Source organism: Dinoponera quadriceps, unplaced genomic scaffold (genome assembly GCF_001313825.1).
Source record: "Dinoponera quadriceps isolate SergipeBrazil2010 unplaced genomic scaffold, ASM131382v1 scaffold629, whole genome shotgun sequence".
NCBI lineage: Eukaryota > Metazoa > Arthropoda > Insecta > Hymenoptera > Formicidae > Dinoponera > Dinoponera quadriceps.
Window position 1 is genome coordinate 639,344 of NW_014554884.1, and position 16,457 is coordinate 655,800.

The 16,457-nt window shown below is 46.6% G+C and overlaps 1 protein-coding gene across 2 annotated transcripts in view; it reads left to right on the forward strand.

Annotated features, from left to right (window-relative positions):
- Positions 1–16,457, forward strand: part of LOC106742385 (dopamine receptor 1) — a 97,844-nt gene that overhangs the window by 78,720 nt on the left and 2,667 nt on the right. For both annotated transcript variants that reach the window (XM_014615274.1, XM_014615275.1), the window contains exons 2-6: positions 11,552–11,621; positions 13,723–14,032; positions 14,299–14,440; positions 15,760–15,863; positions 16,158–16,440. In XM_014615274.1, coding sequence (XP_014470760.1) covers positions 11,552–11,621; positions 13,723–14,032; positions 14,299–14,440; positions 15,760–15,863; positions 16,158–16,440 — 909 coding nt within the window. The remainder of the gene's footprint in view (positions 1–11,551; positions 11,622–13,722; positions 14,033–14,298; positions 14,441–15,759; positions 15,864–16,157; positions 16,441–16,457) is intronic.

Sequence of the window (16,457 nt, forward strand, 5' to 3'; positions counted from 1 at the left end):
CGGAATATTCACCGGGGGAGGTAATTACCGCTCGTGCCGCGTGGATTACGACGGAACGTCGTCGCGATGTCGGCGGTCGTGCCGACGCGATCGTAAACTCATTGACCTCGCGCGATTTTATCGCGCCGGCGTCTGGAGCGATTTAGATGCGGTATCGGCGATGAACCACAACGACGACCGGTCCTTTCGAATTCCGGCCACGTCGTAACACCACCTGCGATGACTGGACGTCCCGGAAATTATCCGAGACCGATTCCCGACGTTGCTCCGCGATGCAACCCCCGGATTGATTGATACAGACCGCGTCCGGATCAGTGGACGCGAAAGAGTCGCGGAATACCAAGTAACAAGCGAACACAGTGACGTCGCTCATCGTGAGGTGAGACAAGAGTTTCCGGTCGGGAATACCACGTCGAGGAAAAATCGACCGCCGGATTTGTCCGGATTTTCAGCCGGCAGCGGGTACGACGGTGGTGGTTCCGGTACAACGCCGGTACTCGAATTTTCGCAACAGTTCGCTAAGCTCGGCGGATCAGACGTTGGGATACGCGCGTGAGGGGAGGAAGGGGACGATGAAATAAACCGCTCCGGGATGACAAATACCGAAGCACGGGGGCGGTTCAACGGTTTACCGTACACGTCTCATCGTCCCGATGCGATCGCGACGTCGATGCAAACCGTCCGCGAGTTTCCACAATGAGAAAGCACGTCGTCGATCTGTCGTCCCCGGGGAAGACGGGCTGCGTCGTAAATCACGGACAGCCGATAACTCGCTCGTCGAGAGTACCTCGACGCGCCTCACTTCGGACACCTGGAGCAATTTACGAGCGAATCTTGCGCGAACCTCGCTATTTATTTACCGGCGCCACTCGAGCCCCCGGGATGCACGGATTAAGGGTATCTCCTCCGACGCCCCGATGATAAAAAAAAAAGTATCGTTCGACGTATACGGGGCTTAGTCTCGGAGCACCGTTACGGATATCTACGAGAGGGACCCTCTCTCGGTAGAACCGGTTCAATTAGTTCGCTCGTATTAGTTCGTAATCGGCGCTCCTCCTTGTTCGCGATCCCGTCTGATCTTGTATTTTCACGCCGACGCTATTAATCTTTCGCGCCCTTGCGCGCCAGACTTTTGTGCGACGCGGACGATTTTCTCGTAAGAATCTTTCGAGCTACGCGAGGAGAATTCATTTATCAACATTTAATTGCAGCCTGTAATTTAACATGAATTTAGCACAATGTTATCGATCAACACGTTGACGGCAACAATACAATTTGTTGGCATGCCCAAAGAGAAAAATATTTTGAAAAATAAAGAAGAATGTTTATTCGGTGGAGATTAATAACGTATGTATTTATTTAAATCAAAATTGTTTATTTAAATATGTATAGCATAAACGATTTCCTTCGTGTGAAACAACAGATTTAAGAAAATATATATTTTGTCATTTGAAAAAAATCTTTTCTCAATATAAAAATATATATTATATATTGGCATAAGCAAATATCTTATTAGTATCCACCGAATATATTTTATGTTTTAGATATTTTTTTCTTAGTGTGTCTGTGTGTGAAAATTCCAATTCATTGCGGGCGAATGAAAGGGCGCGGATCGTAAATTCAAATCATGAGTTCCTCACAATACAATACGCGCGCACCAGCGATTCGCGGGGATTTCTACTGTTTTGAACGATTAATCGCAGCGGCGCGGGCTGCCGACTTTCGCGCCTCAAGACTCGCGTGCCACCTAATTTATTTCCCAACGGGATTAACGACTTTGCGGGTTCCCGTATCAAAAGACGCCGGCGGCGATCAAAGGGCAACCTTAGACGCTCGGCGCGTTAAGACTACCAAGCCATAGAATTATGCACATTTCTGATTTTACGCCGGTCGACTCGCCTCATTCGCCGTATTCGCGCGCACGATCTTTCTGAATTTACGGCGGAACAACGGGACCACCTTCCACGGGGGTTTATTTGACAATGCCGTCAGGAATCCGGGTCGTTCGTCTACACAAATACAACGGACTTGGAAGAAGAACAGCACAGAAACGACGTACCATTTTGTTTTTGACTTGTGAAGCCCTGTGTTAATGGTTTGGAATTAAAATTTACGTACATGGATGCAAACATTTCTCTTCTAAATTATAGTCTTATAAAGATAGTCTTATAGGTCTTATAAAAATTCGGCGGAATATTAGTGTAATCTATCTCAGGAACTGTAGAACTAATTAGGATGCAAATAGAAATGGTGTTAAATTTTAGGGTGAAAAATATTAGGTGCTAAAACTTTATTTACGCAAAATGAAAGAAAAAAATTTAATCAGGTTTTATTTCGAGATCAATTATATTCGTAATCGGCAATTTCTAAATGTTCCCGCTACATATTGTCCACCACGGTGGTGTCTAGGGATCTTGCGAGGCATCTGCGATGCCGTGTTACATGGCTTCTTCTTCGCCAGCCACAATGTGTCTGCTGAAACATTTCTACCACTCCACTGGGGAGTTTGCCTAGACTCCCTGCAATTCATTATTTTCGTATCGGGCCTGCGTCTGTTAGAAGACCGGCATACGTTAGCCCATTGGCGAGATACCATTGCTGTGGAAAAAAATGATTCATTATCCAAAAAATTCAATATAAGATGGGCAATTTCAGGTGGTAGTCGCCCAATGAAATCTACGGTGCGTGGCCCGCGTAAAAAAGATATGAGCTTCCGGAACGCTTCCATGTCTGATTCTCTCGCGACTGAGGTAGCTGACGGACTGACATCTCCGCGCGATTGTCCGGTATATATACGGCTGCTCCGAGACACATACGCCACCTAGCGGCAGATATGAGATTTAGCGGATCGATAATCGATTATCGCTTACAGTTATCGATATATATCGATTTGGTAAAACTTTGCATACCAACTTGCAAAAAATATTTAAATACTCTGGTGCTATAAGTGTACATCACAGTTTTAATCAAATGTTTCTCTTGGTTTTCTTCGGTATTTTCCCTGCCAAAAAAAAATTCCAAATCTTCATTCCATCGCTCTTCTTTGAACTGAAACTTGTAAAAACCACGTTGGACACTGTCATTTTGCTTGTCTTAATTTTTTTATGCCGTTATTTTGATTACAAAAAGATATTGTTTGTCAGCTGCAAACTGCCGATTTTTGCAGATTACGACGCTTTCGTCGAACACTTCTCGGTTTGATGAAGTGGCAGCCAACATACAAAAACAAAAGTAAGCCGAACTAACTCGGTTCGGAACACATCTTCTGTGCGAGATTTATTATCGCGGACACAACGTCTAACACTTGTTGGAATGGAGTTGTCGGGAAGAAGTTGCTCGTTTTCGCGAATTTTCAATTTTCATCACTGAAATCGTCCTCCCGTCTAGGAAATTTGCGGAAATCGAATCTACGTGAAGAGACTGCATGAAGGCTACACGAAGGAGGAACATAGTTCCATTGTCTACACGTACCTTTGTAACTTTCGAAACTAATAGCATTCCGTTGCTGCGAATCGTGAAGTACCCCATTGCGCTTTCTGTCACGCGAAAAACGGGCTTGCGGGATCCAGCTCCTTTTCTTCTCGCTCCGCGAAACGGTTTTTAGATCTTTTGTTGTCTGCCCAAAAAGGTCACGTAATTCGAGGAGGAGACTTGTCGCGACTCTTTTATACAAGTTTTATATATCGCCGCCCGTCGAGTATTGATCTTTTATTTTGGACCGCTCCGAGAAAAAGATGTACATTATATGCGTCTCCGAAGAAGAGGGAGAGAGAGAGAGAGAGAGAGAGAGAGGTGGAGCCGGAACATCGACGGGTCGCGTGGCGAAGTGGAATATGGGCCTGCTCGATATTCCGTATCGACTATGAAAAAGAAATGTAATCTCTGTAATGTGTGTCGCCTCTTTCGACCAGCGACGATTGTAAATCGCCGAAACTATCAATCGACCGGAGTCGTACATTCATCATCATCAACCCCCCTCCCGCTCGCTGCAGCTTCACGACGTGGTTGATTGCGAGGACACGGCACGGTGTGACTGCGACGCGCTGATTGAGTAATCGTTTGTTATCCTCGGAATGAATTCCGCGAGCCGGCCGGCGCAATAAAATATTTTCCCCGTGCATATGCATGCCTCTGCGCGCTATATCGGGAAAAATCGATGACGACACGCCGACGACGAAGAGAGAGAGAGAGAGAGAGAGTGTGGAGAATTTTTCGCCGTGTTGTGCTCGCTCACACGCGATAAAATATATCGGGGGCCGCCTTGTAGAAATACGCGACACGACGACGACGTCGTATTTACGCTTTTCTCTTCCTTCCCGCGGAACGTGAATCGAAATTTTGGTCTTCTACATTAAGTCTACTTAGTTCCACATTAAGTCTTCGAGCGGAGAAAATGGAAGTAACTTTCCATTCGTAGCATCAAAAGGACACTAATAGTACACTTCAGATGCTGCAAGAGGGGATTCAGACCTCTCGTAGGGAAATTTTACATTCTACGTGAAGTATTCAAATGGAGAAAAACGGAAATAACTTCCCGTTTGTAGCATCAAAGGTACACAATGGAAGAGCTTTGAAGACTTAATACGGAACCAAATAGGCTTGAATGCTAGAAGTAAAATTCCGACTCGGGAAGTCACGCAATGCGAAATAACGGGGGAAATAACGGGGAATAACGAGAGCGCGGGATCAAATGTAGTCAGTAACGTCCGTTAATCAAGCGAGCGCGGAATGCATTCCCGGAGGTCCCGGAAGAACGCCGCCGCGGCGAAGGTCCCGTTGAAGCTCCCTGAGAGCCGCGTTTGTCATCTTGAATCACGATGTCGTGGAAGCGACGTGGAACACGCGAATAATACTACAATGCCGGGAGGAAGGCAAGCGTTTCCCGCGTCAGACAGCGTTTCTTCGAGAGCGCTTTTGGCGGTTCCGGCGAAGACGCGTGAAGAATCTCTGACGGAAATGGAGGGACGGACGACAATGGAGGAGCGCTTCTCGATTTGATCAACTCGGGCGAGATTCAATCAACATTTCCCGAAGATCAAACGGCAGTTTCGAAGTCGGGGGTGTGCTCTCGTAAATCCAGTGTGACAGATGGCGACAACATGCCGGGCCGAGCAGCACGCGCACGGTTGAAGATTTGACTTGAAGACTGAGAGAAAGGAAATATCGAAAAACAAACGAATGTTTCTTCGGTGGGTCTTCACGCGACATTTACTTAAATCTAAGTTCGCTTTATTTAAATCGAATATTGTTCACAATCGAGTATATATTCACAAATATATGTCTAACGCAGTTCAATCAGAATTACTATACGTCAAAGCGCGAAAATGCGAGATTATTTGATTATACGAGTTTTTAAACGTCACACAAATTTTACTGAGATATTCCTCTTGTGCTATAAGAACGTCCAAGCTATATATCATAAATTATCGTATATCATAAACCATGTTTACAAACATTTAGCACAGATTTGTCCAACTTCTTCGCGCCGTTTATTACCCATCGTTTCTCTAACATCGTATCGTCACCGACCAACTATTTCAAGAGATTTCCCCCCTGACGAGTGTAAAGTGAATCCCGCTGAAAATCGGAGGCATCGGTCATTCATTCACCGTTCTCCGCAATTGTCGGTCGGTCGTTCCGCCGGTCGGCTACGAAAGATTTATGGCCGGTGAACACGACCGATGACGACGGGAGAGAGCGAAAGGGAAAGGGGCGGAAGAAGAAGAACGTCCAAGTGCCACGTGAAATACAAACGATTGCAACATAATTTGAACGGCGGGTCGATAGGCAGTGCAATTGCTGGAAGGCGTGAAAGCAATTTCGCATAAAGCTAACGAGCACGCCGAACGCGTTTCCGCCTCCCTCCTCCGCCTCCCCCTCTCTCTCTCTCTATTTTTTCTCGCGCGTTCTCACACGTTTCCTCTTTCCCGCCCTATTCTTTCTCTGGATTCCTTTTTTTTTTAATTTTTCCCCATCCTTCGCCCCCACCCCCGTCTACACTGTTCATTGAATACCGATCGAAGGGAGGTTGCGCGGCTCGTTACGGCCGTTTCCGCCTTTACCGCGTGTATTACTTTCATTGCGCGCACGTGTGCGCGCCGTTAACTTTTCTCACTGCGGGGTTGGCGGGAGGGGAGCCTTTAAAGTGCAGCCGGTGCAACGATGGCGAACGACGCCGTCGTTGCGCGACCGGCGGCACGCGGTGGGGCGATAGATTTATATTCGCGAATTGTGCACAATTGGAGCTCGAAGCTGTATAAGCTTCGTATATCACATGCGAATAACTGAAACTACCGCGCGAAGAGCGCGATCCGGCGCTGCCGAGCTGCGCGCGCTTTAACGATTTCGTATTAAATGCGACAATTAATGGGCGCGCGCACGATATGTTTTCGAAAATGTAGCGGGATTTAGTGCCGAATGCCACGTCGACGCGGCGGGAGAGAACCGGTGCGAGTTATCCGGAAGAATAATCTTCGCTTTATTGCCCGAACGAAGTAGGTATCGGCTTGTAATTAATATGAAACACACGATTCTCCGCTCTTCCGCCGGTTTTCATGGGATATTTTAAAGCTTGTAAAAAGCCGCCGTCACGAGCGGCGCCCGTCGCCGTCGATTAAATAATTTCAGATAATCTTTCCTCCCCGAGCGATCGGCGCGAACATAAAAAGGAAACTAGTATCGATTTAAAAGTCTATATAGAATTTTTTTCATGCGGTTCTATTTTCACGTATAAAATTATGCGTTATATGTCTATTCTATTCGATTATATCGATTTTTATTTATGTATGAAAAACTCGAATCTTGATATTGTAATTTTTGGATACTGGAATTTTTCTTACGTGCTGATCTGAATCCGCGATGAATTTGTTTCCCTCGCTATGAATGATGCGATCGTATTAATTACCCCTTTGTTTGACTCAACGGGGGTTTAACGGGGAGGAAAGGGATTCGCGTGAGATATTACTATCGCTTGGTCTCCCCGAAGGTGGTTCCCCGAATCGTCGATTATTTCGCTCGCAAATACGAATAATTCTAACAAACGCGTAATCACCCGAAAAATGGTGGCGAAAAACGGTAGGCGGAACAACGGCCACTTTTGTTCAAGCCCGACGTATGTTCTTTCGCCACTATTAATAACATAAAACGAATTTACAGTAATATTTCATAAAATATCACGACATCTGTTAAATTAACGAAAAGAATATTATACCGATAAATCCGAGCAAGGGAATGCAATAAAATTTAAAATAATTATACGTCTCACAATAATCAAGCGGAAGAAACGCCTGTGACATATGCGACTCGGCCGGCCGCCGGGAAAAAGAACGAAAAGGACGGATTTCGACGGGGCGAGATGTATGCGCGGCAGTTTGCAAAACGCGCTTTCACCGCGCGAATAACGTTTCCGGCCGGCATAAATTAATTAACGGAGCCGGCAGGATCTCTTTTCTTGCGATACAGAGGGGAGAGGGGAGGGAGAGGGAACGCGAGCGTATTCGACGGCGGGCCGAGAAGACCGCCGGGAGGACCGTCAAACGCAGGCAGACACGAATCGTCGTTTCCCAGGGACGCGGAATCGATCGTTGACCCGAACCGGTTCCGCTCGGTACGAAAGTTCCGAGAGAGAAAGGAAATAAATGAAGCGCGGGATATATGTCACGTGTCAGCGTCACTGTGTCACACACAAATACACACACACACACACACACACACAGAGTCTCGGCTCGCCCTCGTGGCGAGCTATTCGCACGATAGAAAACGACCCACTGACAGATGTTAATCGGAAGAAAGTTATCGTCTTCGTCGTCGCGTCTTTTGCGATCGCACGTGGGTCATCATCATCGGTCGTTTCGCGCAACAATTGCGGAGGGGGAGAGAAAAACAAAAAAATACGACACAAATCTCCGGTGAAAATTATCGCGCACACACACGAACGGCATGAACGGGATGCGAGCCGGGAGGGGGGACGAGGGACTGCGGAACAAAGGGTGCAACTGGATTTTAAACATTAAAGGTTCCCCGCTATTTCGCTCACGGTCGCTTTTAATTACTTCCGCCGGCTTATTGTGTTTTCAGCGCGTTACGCATCCCCGTTTTTATACGAAAATAACAATAAAAAGTGATACAAAAAATGGGAAATATTTCGTACTCGCTCTCTTTTTCTCTCTCCCTATTTTTCTGTAAAACATTATCTTGTGCGTTTGAATTTACCGCGGAAACGCAATTGCTGCGCGTTATAATTAGAATCGCGTACGTTAGCGCGAGTCGCGTTCGTATAAGTTACGTGATAACGACCTGTCAGAGATCAATTACTCTCGCACACTCTCTCACTCTCTGTGCGTGTAACTATTAACACATTCTTTCATTCGAGGCGTGCGCGCGTGTTCACGACGTTAATGCGTTTCATCTTGCCGCGCTCTATTCACGCACCGTTGCCGTTACGCCGGGCGGCGGCGATATCCTGTACGAACGTACAGGTTAAAAGCGTTCGCCATTAAAACGCTCAATGCCTGAGATATCATGAGGGGATGTACAAAGGGGCGTGATCCGCCCTCGTATCACGCGTTACGTCGAGAAAGTGATGAGCGAAATATTCACATTCCGTCGCAAATTCCCTTTTTTCCATCGAGATAATCTGCTCTCTCTCTCTCTCTCTGTCTGTCTGTCTTTATGTACGTTAGAATTGATCAACTTGAATTTTACGCAGGATAGATCTGTCAGAACGAGGCCACAAACGTGTGCATCTTTTACAAAGCATACATGTTCCCTGAGTGTAGTATGTTTTGTTCTAGATCGAAAACGCTTTTATATTATGTTGCAAAATGTTTCGGTTTTTCCTGTTAACCAGCACAGCAACCGGTCCGGTCGAAATATAAACGTTGCAGGAAAAAAGGAAAGCAATTCCACACACACGGGAGCACACAATTGTACACGTATAAGCGAGAACACGTTTTTATTTTTAACGATTTTTAACCGGACGGCGAATTCACGCTCGTCGATATTCCCGCTCTTGTTGCGGGAACAATAGAAACACCATCCTTGTATGGAACACTCGTAATATATAACTGATAGAAGAGAATGTAATGATCGAGTAGTACGAGTAATACGAGATCGGGGTTTTCTCTCGTCGGAGAAGACGAGACAGAACGTCCGCGAGAACGATTAGTCGGAAATCAAGATCGCAATTCGAGACGGGAAAAGCGCGACTTAGGACCTTTCGGAAGTTTCATTCTGGAAACTGCGAATCAAAATTCCGAGCACGATGGAACACACTTATGGTGCACTGCGAAAAAGAGAGAGAGAGAGAGAGAGAAAGAGCGAAAGAAAAATGCTTATCGCGGTAGCGCTTTTGCTTTAATTTCGCGAGCGCGCGCCGTAATTTGCATCGACGTAATTATTTATGCAAAGTTATGCGATCGAAATTTCGAATGAAGCGTTCCTCGAGTTGTAATACAACAAAGGGCTGCGGCTTAGCATAATATTATAATATAAGCCGCGGCTATAGAATATAAAGTACCTGCGCGGAGTGCGCGATGCATTGCATATCCAACGAATCGATAAACGAGTCGTTTATTCGTCCGCCGGTCCGTTCCACTTTCGTGACGAAGTCACGAAAGCGGAATCTCGAATGTGCCAATGTGCGCATAGAGAGGATCGTGCGTGGATCGCGCAAGTACGCAATGATTGATTCGCGGACGTCCCATGCGTCCGCTGCCCGCTGCTCGTAAAGCACGACGAAATATCGCAAACACGCGATAGCAATTTATTTGTTTTCGACTCATGCATTATGCATTTAACCGCGAAATCTGCATAAATATCGATTACGGCGCGCGCGCGTGGATACTCGTACACACGGTCGAATTAATATAGACGCTCGCCGTCGTCGTCGTCAACGACTTATTCTAATGCCGTCAGGATAGAATTTCAATATTTTGCTATATTTTTATATTCCCAGAGGAACTTAAACTCCGAAACTGCTAGCCCCGGATATCCACACGGAAGGAAAAGTACTAGATTCGAGTAAAACATTCCTCCCATACCCGCAGATTACTTGTCCCGGTGTGCTTTATTTCAACACCCGAAGTTTGCCGGTCTAATCTCACGACACCCTATATAGCGGATATGTTATATATATTTTTGTATATATATGCTATTTTATTTTCATATATTATTCTTCCTGCTCGAAAACCCGTCAGCTAGCCGGATATCTCGACATATCTTGACATATTTTATCTCGACATATTCTGATATAAAAATTAAATATTCCGCAATGTGTGTCCACTTTCTGTTAATCTCCCCTTGATACTCACATGCTTGAAAAACGACGCAAGGAATAAATAAGCAAACATAAAAATAAAAGTGAATAACTGGACGCTCTGGTGCACGAATAATTTGAAAAGTACCCCCGAAAGATACCCGGGTGACACCCGAAAGACTCGGGCATCATCCGGCTGGAAGATGTTCGGGTACCCGGAATTGACGCTATTAGAATATGCACGATCGTATCGCACCGTCAAATCATCGTCGGGACGGGTAATAGGTGATACTTCGGCTTTATCAGCGAGATAGGAGCGCGCAGCTATCGCCCGGCAGTCTCGGATAAATCCCGCGATAAAGTGGCAGCGGGCGTAATTACACACGTACACAAGCGTACATACACGCCAGGTGTGTAACGCAGATCATTATCACAGAGCGGTCCGCATGCCGCCGTAAAAAGCTGAGCTGAAGCAGCTTTGTTGCTTTTGAGAGATAGGTTCTCCGCGTATATACGCGAAGATATGTCTTGCGATGAAAAATCGCCTCGCCCCGCGCGACGACCGCGCGGGGGGGGGGGGGGGGGGNACTTGAAGTCGCGGTCGGTTGTTCTTTCGCGGCAAACGACAGCCGCTACGACGTAAACCGCGCGTATGTCTGCATTTCATCATCTTACCGATCTTATCATCTTACTGAGTCTGTACGGATCACGTGCATGTGCACGAAGATGTCCGCCGTATTGTCTTGCCCGATTAACCATTACGAGGGATCCGGGGGACGTCGAGAGACGTTCGGAGGACCGGACAGGCTGTTGCGACATTCTCAGGACGGGATGGAAATTACAAAAGCGGGCGAATTTACTGGAATATTCATAATTTCATCGCGGTCAGCGTCTAGTGAATTTGCTCACTTTTGTCATTTTCATCTCATCTTGAGAGCCGTAATAACCCCTCAGATGACATTCTTTAGATATTTTTACGATGTTCTTTAGATGTTTCCCCCATTCTCTTTCTCTGTCTTTTTCTCTCTCTCTCTCTCTCTCTCTCTCATTTTCTCTGTTGGATGTTTCTTGCTCGTTGTCTGCATATTTATCCTTACGTAATCGCGTCGCTTGTGTTTGCACCGTCGGAAGCGCCGACGCAAAGCCGAACTCTGATCATTTTCGCAGCACCCTTTTTCCCAGTAGACACCCCGCTCTGCAAGCCCCCCGCTTCATGCCGTCTCCCTCCCCCCTCCCCCCACTGTATAAATCGCCGCACTCGCACTCACGCGAGTCTCTCTCTTTGTCTTTCCGCAGAGTAACCTGACAGACGGGGAAGAAGATCTGCCTGAAGACGCTTTCTCGCTGCTGTCGGTGCTCCTAGTTGGTTCGCTAAACTTTCCATTTGATCGATCGCGAAGTCGCCCCTCGAAGACAGCCTCCCGAGAGTGCCTTTTCTCTCTATCTCTCTCTCTCTCTCTCGGAAACTCCGATCTGAGAGCTCGTCCAATCATACCTCCGGTAGTCCGCTACTCCTCTCTCTCTCTCTCTCTCGCTCCTGTACCATCCATCCCTCCCGACACCCTCACTGCCTGTCCTTATTTCCCGGCCGTCGTTTTCCCCTCACCTGAGAAATCCTCCCTCCTTCTCTCACCCTCTCTCTGTCCGTCCGATATCGCCGATAGAATCGAATAAATTATGATTGGACGCGAGTCCCGAGGGCAAGTGTCATAATTTCTGCCCCGCCGACGTTCGCCGCTGTCACGCCGTCTGACAGTTTCCGTCCGACGCTTTTTCGTCCCTGGCTCTCTTCCGCGCCGTCAAGGTATCGATGTCGAGTGTTCTCAATGCCGTGAGAGTTTGTTTTCTATTCCTGCACTGCGACACCAGTTCTGGAATAAGAGACGCTTCAGTATACGCTTCTTGAATTAATGCAGCCAGTACAAGAATAGAAAACAAATGGAAAGTTTCATCAGAAACGCGGAGATTATGGCTCTGTCGCGGAGAATCTCTCAGTCGAGATTCAAGGGAGAGTTCGGTGTCCCTCGAGAATCTCGCGACTAGAGCAACGACGGGAAACGACGGGAAAACGTTAACAGCGAAACGTCACGGCTAATTGGTACTCTGTTGCGTATTTAAATTAAGATAAATCTCTTTATGTGAAAGTGACTCTCTCGAAAGGCGGGAGAGAGAGAGAGAGAGAGAGAGAGAGAGAGAGATGTTGCGTAAAGCGGGGTGAGAGCAGAGACGAGATCTCTCGCGTGCAAGAGATCGCGGAATATGAAGATCCTTCTCTGAAATTCCGGTAGATAACTGGATGAACTCCTCGCGAGAGACGCCCTACGAATTTTGTCGGACTGTGTGTGCGCGCGCGCGTGAGGCGCGCTCACGTTATCGAGAGAACAAAGGTTCACGGAGCAAATTATATACTCTGCTGAAGTTCTAGCCCTTTAAAGGGGATATGCACGTGAACCGGAACGGATTTATCGGCGTTCATTTCGTTCGTCCACGTTCGACCAGACCTTACCTTTCTCACAGCGTTCGTGATCGCGATGTAATAACAAAAGAAAGAAAGAAAGGAAGGAAAAGAAAACAATAAAAAGAAGAAATATATGTGTGTATAAAACTGAAACATGAAAAGTTGCGAGGAAAGTATGGCCGTCCTCTCGATACTTTCCTCGAGGTGCAATCCGCACGAAACTCACCGAAGACTATTTCATTATTACGGAGCTCGAAGTTCCCGAGGCTCCTTTGTGCACGGAGAGAGAGAGAGAGAGAAAGAGGATACCAGCTTGTGCGCGCGGAATTTTGGGAATGTTCTGTCATTTCGAAATTCCTCGGAGAACATATGTATCCGTTGACGGAGTGACAAAACACTCGGAGGGACATCGTCGACGATACCGCGTCTCGACATGAGTGACATCGTCATTGTCGATTCGCTGCGGGGTCAATCGTGTCGTTCTTCGTCGTATATGGTCAGTCACACAAAGAGGTTCCGGCAATTTTTTTTTTTTTTTTTTTTATTACTTTCGGAACGCATCCCGCATGTCCAATGGGAAAATTTGTCTCTTACCCGAGCAGCACGATAAATTCCCCAATTTATTTAATTATTTATATTTTAGAAAAAGATAATATATAAAGTGCGCAGTCTCGTAATTATTATCCACAATATGGTGATAAATTCTTTTTTTTCTTATTTCACATGGAGGCGGGGAAAGGATAATTCTACGCGTAGTATTGGAAGGAGGTCTAAATACTCAGTGACGAAATATGACGAAGGGAGAGGAGGAGGTAAAATACTGAAATTTCGCGTGACGTAATTCGCGTTGAACGGTCCCGAAAAGTGTTGTGACCTTTTTTCGTCACTGATCGTACACGAGCGACACGGATTTTGTCGGGGCCGTGTGCTTCGAGGGGCGACGCGTTGTTACGGGCTGAATAGCGTGCGATTCACCGCTAGACGAGCCCCCCTCTGCTCGGTGCCGCAGGATTCCTCCTTGTGATCCTGATATTCTTCTCGGTCGCCGGCAACGTTCTGGTCTGCGTGGCGATCTACACCGACCGCGGGCTACGGAGGATCGGCAACCTCTTCCTGGCCTCGCTCGCCGTCGCCGATCTCTTCGTCGGTGGGCTGGTAATGACCTTTGCCGGGGTGAACGACCTCCTCGGCTATTGGATCTTCGGCTTGTGGTTCTGCGACATCTGGATCGCCTTCGATGTTATGTGCAGCACTGCCTCTATCCTCAATTTATGCGCCATCTCCCTCGACCGTTACATTCACATCAAGGATCCCCTCAGGTAAAGCCGACGGCCGCACCGATCGGTCTCCCCGATTCCGTAGCTACGGCGAGCCGTACACGCGAGAATCGAGAACTATGTGAAGAGAGTTTGGACGAATCTTGTAATTCAAAGGGAAGAGTTCTCCTTGGGAGTCGCGCGCGTACGTGAAGCAATTCGATTTTTAACCTGGTGACTTTCAAGGACGGCTTTCGAGCCGGTGACAATCCTCTCCTGAAGATGAATTTTTCTCTCTTCCTTGACTTGGATGCCCTGCGCCATTTCAGATACGGCCGTTGGGTGACTAGAAGAGTCGCTATCGGCGGCATCGCCGTCGTGTGGCTCTTGGCAGGACTTATATCCTTCGTACCGATCAGCCTAGATCTTCACAGGGCAGGTCAGCCAGCGCTCTATAATGACGAAATAGAGGTATGTCCTCCCGTAGAGAATGTTTCTCGATCGTTTCACCGACACTTAGACCGCCCAGCGAGTTTCGAGTTAGTGAAGCTCACGGGGTGCCCAAAGTCGCAACGCGCTCAACCGTGTACAGAGTCAGAATATAAAAGAAATTATATGTCCAATGAAAACGGATGATGGTTTCTATTGTTTACCCTTCCTTACGTATTCCGTATCTCATATGTTATCTAATGTAAGTATACTCTCTTGAGAAAACTGACATAACAATTATGCATGGATTGCTTTCCGAAATATCATGCAAAGTATATGTAAGTTTGATCATTTTATAATATATAAATCATGTTAATTTTGTTTCTTTTTATATTAGTGTATATCGTGTAAAAATGATATTTTATAAATGATATTTTCTGAATTATACATTTTATATTTTTGTGCTGAGTCAGGTGATATTTTTACGTAAATTGGCTGAAGATGACCGCAATAATTGTCGAAATGTCAATATTATTGTAAATTATATTATTAATTTATAATATAAGCAAACAACAACTGCATTTGGCCCTTATTTTCCTTACTATCACTATTATTAATAATTTTATTGTTTTCATTCAATATTTCTACGTAAACAGTTCGTAGAATTATTCTTATTTTAACTACTAAGTTTTCTCTTTCGTTTTTCAGCTGTCAAAATCACAATTTTCAGTATTTTTAAGTTCAATAAGCGGCAAAACACTGTTAAAAAATTGCCCCGTAAGAAATCATTAAAATCCAAAAGCCAATTTCCTGTCATTTCAAAGGTCCAGTGTCACCTTAATACGTCGAAGTAAGCCATCGCCTTCGGAAAATTATCGGATAACCTTTTCCGCCCAGAACTTCCGAGACTCTTCGGTTCGCTTCGATACTCGCGGCGCAAGATTAACAAACTGGAAATTACAATTCGAAGACAATAACGTTCAACATTCCGGAATAAACTATCGATTTCAATATTATCGGATATGATATTTCTCGCCCAGAATCTCCAAGATTCTCCTTCGCCCACCCTTTGATATTTCGCTGCGGCATAAGACTGAGAAATTCAATCGGTAGTTCGCGCAATATCAACTGCCACGTCTTAGCAGACGTGGCGTAACGCGGCGAAAATGAAACTCATCGACCCGCTTGATGTATAAGCGAGAACTTGTATGAATTGTCGTGGAATGCACTTTTGAGTAGCGGAGGCGTTAAAAATAGACATGACATTTCTCATTTTACCCTGCCGCTGCCATTCACGTCCGCAAACGGTTTGCGCCAATCCTCCCGCCGCGCGCGTTAACACGTCTCTTTTACCCTTACAGGAGCACCCTACGTGTGCCCTAGACATTACACCCACTTACGCGGTGGTGTCCTCTTGCATATCTTTCTACGTGCCCTGCATCGTGATGTTGGGGATTTATTGCAGGTAAGACACGCACGCGCGCGGTGCTGAGCCAGCCGGAGGAGCCCATTAATTTGACGTTTTATTCCCGCACTCGTGCGCAATCGTTCGTCCGTGCGCGAGTCACACGTCACTCAGTGACGATATTTCCCGAATCGATATTCTGTACCTGTGTTCAATCTTTCGTTCTACAACATAGTACGAGCTACGATATCGTGCTGAACCGTTTAAACGCAAGAAAAGAGACAAGGAAAGGAGACGTTTGGTCTCACTTCGTCGATGAGGTTGTTTCTCCTTTCGCCGTCTTTTCTCTTGCAGGCTCTATTGCTACGCGCAGAAACACGTTAGAAGTATCCGGGCGGTGACGAAGCTGCCGGACACCTCCATGGCCAAGAGTTTTCGTTCGAAGAGCAGTCGCTGTAAGCCACCGAAGCCGCAGACGAAGACGAAGCCGACCAGCCCTTACCACGTGTCCGACCACAAGGCCGCGATCACCGTCGGCGTAATCATGGGCGTATTCCTGATATGCTGGGTGCCCTTCTTCTGCGTCAACATTGTCGCAGCCTACTGCAAGACCTGCATATCTCTCCGAGCGTTCCAGGTACGCCCGGCTCCTCT